This window comes from Girardinichthys multiradiatus, chromosome 10 (assembly GCF_021462225.1).
Source record: "Girardinichthys multiradiatus isolate DD_20200921_A chromosome 10, DD_fGirMul_XY1, whole genome shotgun sequence".
NCBI classification, from domain to species: domain Eukaryota; kingdom Metazoa; phylum Chordata; class Actinopteri; order Cyprinodontiformes; family Goodeidae; genus Girardinichthys; species Girardinichthys multiradiatus.
The window spans coordinates 14,760,002-14,766,001 of record NC_061803.1 but is presented as its reverse complement, the minus strand read 5'-3'; the positions used below and the strand labels follow the sequence as shown (position 1 = coordinate 14,766,001).

The following is a 6,000-nucleotide window of genomic DNA, read 5'->3' as shown; positions in this document are numbered from 1 at the left end:
ACCCACAATGGAAGAAGCGGTAGAAAATGACTGATTGACTGAAGTTCCCTAAAGCTGGATTCAGTGCTGTTTTCTAATAGAGAAAGCAACATATTGAATGTCTTTTTTCTCCCACTTTAGTACAACAATTAGATAAATTTTAAAGGAATGCAGTTTGGAGACAAGATAGAAACACATTTTTACTTACAAATGAATGCATTTATGAGGCATAAGGAACAATGAGTCATCAGCTAGAGCCGTTTATATTATCACAATTCTTATTTTTGCGATTTTAACACATTTAAAAAACCTTAAAAATTATTAATGTATGGAAGTTTCTGAAGCTTTGTACCATTTATGCATTGACTATGCTCTCTCTAAAAAAAAAAAAATCGGATTTCTATTTCATTAAAAAAAATTGAAGGTGTAACAAAAAGATGAGCCGCAAAATAAAATGTGAGACAATTAGGGACAAAATAAATGGTTTCCAGTTTTCCTCTAATAAAATCCACACACGGGACCAGGTAAGCAAGTTCACTTGTGCAAAGGTTTATTAAAAAAAATATATAATAAAAATAATAAAGAAAATGTATTAAAAAAATCCCATATCAAAGTGCAGATAATAAAGCTTTTATGATGATTTACATACCACTGTTACATAAGTTAATAAGTACAGGTGCAACTCAATATATTGGAATGTCATTAATATCATCGAAACCTTTATTTGTTTAAGTAATTATATATAAGAAAGTTAACTTCATATTTTGTGTGTGTTCATAACACACAAAGTGATATATTTCAAGTGTTTATTCGTGTTTTTGTTGATTGCTATGGCTTACAGCTAATGAAAGCCCAAAATTCAGTTTCTGAGAAAAAATAGAATATTACATAAACTAACAAAATGTTAATAAAATAAGTGTGTTTAAAAAAAGGTGGACAAGCAATTGGCATGACTCCATTTGTTATCCGATGTAAGCTATTATTGTCCAAATTACCAGAAATAAAAGGTTGAAATATATCACTACGTTTAATTGATCTATGCAATGCAGGTTTCTCTTTTTAAATTAAGTTACTAAAATAAACATACTTTCTGATGATATTCTAATTTATTGCAGTGCACCTGTATGTACATAATGGCAAATTCATTCAGGCTTTGCATTGGCCATTTGTTTATGTTCATTTGGAAAAATAAGCTCTAATGTGATTTTAGCTTAACTGTTTAGTTTTTGTCACAATTATGGGGGCAGAAATCTTTATACTGCTTCAAGATACAAACAAACTCTGAAAGCGTGGCTGTTAACCATGTGGGGATGATATGTCTTTTGAGAACCCAAATATCAAATAATGTACAGATTTAAATTCATTCATATTTTGAGTCTCCAAATACTAATTCTTCTGACACCACTCTGAAGAACCTGACATATGTCCAAACCTGAGCCTGAATTCCAGCCCGGTCATCAGAGCAGATGTTTTCTTTTAATTCCTCCGTTGGTTTCTTCATGTAGTCATTATGTTCCCAGACGTCTCTCTCTGGGCCTGTGGGCCTGAAACTGCCTCACCGGCAACCTGATTGGCTGCTTGTTGTATTTTTCCATTATTTCCCTTATTCGAAACAAGTTACTTCGGCCAATGGTGAAGTCACACCTGGTGGCTCCTATCGCATAGCCCACCTCACACTTCTTAGTGACGAGGCTGTAGCCCTCAGCTCTGGCTGTTACTCGGTACTCTCCAGGGTTTAATAAGCGCCAGTAATCACCATCAGCAGCTGTGAAGAAACCCAAACATAGAGCAGCTGAAAAATTTGTACTCTTGTATTTGCAGGTTGCAGAACTCAATCTATTAATTTACTTTAACGTCCTTCTTGGATTTAAAGCCCTTTCAAAGTGATACAGATAAAGCTGTCAGAATGACCAAAGTTGTCCCTTTCTATATAGAGCATAGATGAGCGCAGTTCTTCCCCTTCCCTACATGTTGCTGCACACAGCCCAATCGGTGATTCACTTTTCCTTCAGTTACATAAGAAAATAAGTTTGGAAATATTTCCTGTTGCAAAAATATAGACATAGAAACTAGGGAGCGCAACCTATAACTCTTATTGAAGTAACGCTGTTTTAAAACAAACTGAGCAATAAGGACTATGTCAGTGAAGTGGTTGACTCCAGGGTGGCTGTCAGGGCAGACAGCCAGATTAATTAACCAGCTCATAGCAGCTTTTTAGATACCCAATGTTACTTTGACTAAGAGCAGAATGGCACAAATGTAAAATATTCTCCACAATAGGCACCTGAAAACTGCTACTAATTTTAGTGGTTGTTCATTCTGTATTTTTGCTCTATAATTAAAAACCAAAATATACTATCACTGCAATAGTGAATACTATAATATTTTAGTAGCAGTTAATAATTGATTTTATGTTTCTAATAAAAGCAACTAGATTATAGAAAATATCCGTGATGTTTGGCACAGCCATGGGAGGCACAAAACAGACTGAACTGCACCAGGGAAAACAAGAGACTGGAAAAAACTATGAATCCCAGAATGCACAGTGTTAACCAATTTTAATGACAGCTGGAATCCCCATGCTACAAAAGAGCTACAAAACTCACTGCCCAGCAGCATTTCTTCCTCTTGCAGACAGCTCTCTACAGGCTGCATTAGCTAAAAGAGGCGCATGAATGTCTTGATCTCATTGGCCAAGTAAAAGACTGCATCTTCAACAAAAAACATCTGATCCAAGATAAAGAACGGTCTGCTGTTTGTGAATCTGGTGACCGTACCTTAGTTTATAAATAAGACTATCCACCTGAGCTCCTGCAGAAAGAATCGGATCATAGTTAATTAAGTCGTCGAAGCAGTTTTACCCCACTTCTCTGAGAGAAGACGGCATTAAAACCGCAGCCCTGTACACTTGAGGCATACGTCAGTTTGAGCAGATGCTCGCCCCCAGCTACAAGACCAAGAGTGGCTGAATAGACTTGGTTTTGGGGCATAATAACATTCTGAACAGTCTTCTCTGTTTATCTGTTCATCCTAATGGATTTAAGCATAAAGTGTGGAAATTGTATGTTTGGCTGCTCATTTGTCAGGATAAAGGAAAATAGAGAAAAAAACTAACAGAACTTTCAGTTTTTGAAGTAGGAGATATTTTTAGACAGCTGTACCTGAGCTCAGGAAGATAGCTTACAGGTCCTTCTCAAAATATTAGCATATTGTGATAAAGTTCATTATTTTCCATAATGTCATGATGAAAATTTAACATTCATATATTTTACATTCATTGCACACTAACTGAAATATTTCAGGTCTTTTATTGTCTTAATACGGATGATTTTGGCATACAGCTCATGAAAACCCAAAATTCCTATCTCACAAAATTAGCATATTTCATCCGACCAATAAAAGAAAAGTGTTTTTAATACAAAAAATGTCAACCTTCAAATAATCATGTACAGTTATGCACTCAATACTTGGTCGGGAATCCTTTTGCAGAAATGACTGCTTCAATGCGGCGTGGCATGGAAGCAATCAGCCTGTGGCACTGCTGAGGTCTTATGGAGGCCCAGGATGCTTCGATAGCGGCCTTTAGCTCATCCAGAGTGTTGGGTCTTGAGTCTCTCAACGTTCTCTTCACAATATCCCACAGATTCTCTATGGGGTTCAGGTCAGGAGAGTTGGCAGGCCAATTGAGCACAGTGATACCATGGTCAGTAAACCATTTACCAGTGGTTTTGGCACTGTGAGCAGGTGCCAGGTCGTGCTGAAAAATGAAATCTTCATCTCCATAAAGTTTTTCAGCAGATGGAAGCATGAAGTGCTCCAAAATCTCCTGATTGCTAGGTGCATTGACCCTGCCCTTGATAAAACACAGTGGACCAACACCAGCAGCTGACACGGCACAGGTCAGGTGCTTCTGCCGCTGTTTCTGGTTCAAACGTGGCTTGACCTGGGGAATGCGGCACCTGTAGCCCATTTCCTGCACACGCCTGTGCACGGTGGCTCTGGATGTTTCTACTCCAGACTCAGTCCACTGCTTCCGCAGGTCCCCCAAGGTCTGGAATCGGCCCTTCTCCACAATCTTCCTCAGGGTCCGGTCACCTCTTCTCGTTGTGCAGCGTTTTCTGCCACACTTTTTCCTTCCCACAGACTTCCCACTGAGGTGCCTTGATACAGCACTCTGGGAACAGCCTATTTGTTCAGAAATTTCTTTCTGTGTCTTACCCTCTTGCTTGAGGGTGTCAATAGTGGCCTTCTGGACAGCAGTCAGGTCGGCAGTCTTACCCATGATTGGGGTTTTGAGTGATGAACCAGGCTGGGAGTTTTAAAGGCCTCAGGAATCTTTTGCAGGTGTTTAGAGTTAACTCGTTGATTCAGATGATTAGGTTCATAGCTCGTTTAGAGACCCTTTTAATGATATACTAATTTTGTGAGATAGGAATTTTGGGTTTTCATGAGCTGTATGCCAAAATCATCCGTATTAAGACAATAAAAGACCTGAAATATTTCAGTTAGTGTGCAGTGAATCTAAAATATATGAATGTTAAATTTTCATCATGACATTATGGAAAATAATGAACTTTATCACAATATGCTAATATTTTGAGAAGGATCTGTATGTTCTTGTATAAATCTAGACATTTACACAAAACATTAAATGGAACAATACCATTACAACCAGCCTTTAAGGAGATTTAAACAAGGGCTGCACAGTGTCACAGTTATATTGTTATTGTAATATCATTGTGCACAATATTAATATAGCAGATGAACGTTCTGAATGCAATATTGCATTCCAAGTGTTACAAGTTCACACTTTGCATGCCAACATAATACTCAGGGAAGTTGGATGGAGTCTCACTACAGTTTTACCCACCCATGACACAGACTAAAGTACCCAAGATTCTAAAGGTCCCAGAGAGCATTGGAAGCACTGATGAAAAAGGACAGGAATGGGGAATGGGGACAATTTTTTGCAGCTGCATGATTTTCTAATGTGCAGCTCAAATTTAAACATACAGTAGTTGATTATTTACATATAATTGCAAACATAAGCAATCATTTTCTGTATGTAATAGATTGTGTCATTGCAAATGAGTGTCTATATATTCCATATAATCTTCTGCTGTATGTTGCTGTGGAATCCAGAATAGAACCATATTTACAGAGCGAAACATGCAGCTTCAAAGCCAAAACAGTGCAGGTGCTATCCATGCAAGGGGTTGTTGAATATTGCAAAGTTTTAGTGTGATAGCTGAGATGTGCACAATTGAATAATCGAATTCTGGTTTCAGGAGTACTGAAGGGTAATAGGGTCTGGATAGGGTGAGCTGCGGGAATTCTGCTCTAAACACACCAAGAAAGTGTGAGGGTATCGTTTTTATTGTTTTACGCAATATTGTGGTGGACAGAAGGATTAAGTTTGGTGTTCTGCAACATGATATCAGATGAAGGCAGATCGTGCTCCACCACTCTAAATGTGACTGCTAAACATTTTTGTAAAGTATGCTACTAAACAAAGAGACTACAGACTTTATCAGTGTAAGGAACTACGCTTCAGGTTTTGCATGTGTCTTAGTGCATCATTAAAACTCTGGTGTGACTCTGCGTCTTTAGAATCTGTCAGAAACAGCTTTTTCTGTCTTTTATTTGTATGTGATGCAGATTAACCCATTTGGGCTCTCACATTTATGAAACATGATTGAATTGATTTAATTTGCAAAATGATTAATATTGAATTTCAAAACAAATCAGCTTTAACTTCTGAAAACCATTTGTTGAAATCAATCAAGCAGAGCAACCCTCAATTTCTTGTCATAAAAAAAGATTTTACTGTGATCAAAGGAAAAACAGCATCAGGATTGATAGTTTCTCAACACAAATTTAATGTTGAGGATAAAGTAGAGCCTTTATAATTAATTTCAAAAAGTTTGTATACTTAATCCGAGGATAGCAAGGTTTTCTCACAGGAGGCTTAAACTTTCTCTGATTTCCTTGAATAATGATGCTTAATGTCCATTTGAAAAT

The 6,000-nt window shown here is 37.4% G+C and overlaps 1 protein-coding gene across 2 annotated transcripts in view; it reads right to left on the bottom strand.

The window, feature by feature from the left end:
• Positions 1-508: 508 nt before the first annotated feature.
• The window catches only part of cpxm2 (carboxypeptidase X (M14 family), member 2), a 49,641-nt gene continuing 44,149 nt past the window's right edge, over positions 509-6,000 (bottom strand). For both annotated transcript variants that reach the window (XM_047376338.1, XM_047376339.1), the window contains one exon: positions 509-1,744. In XM_047376338.1, coding sequence (XP_047232294.1) covers positions 1,488-1,744 — 257 coding nt within the window. In that variant the 3' untranslated portion in view covers positions 509-1,487. The remainder of the gene's footprint in view (positions 1,745-6,000) is intronic.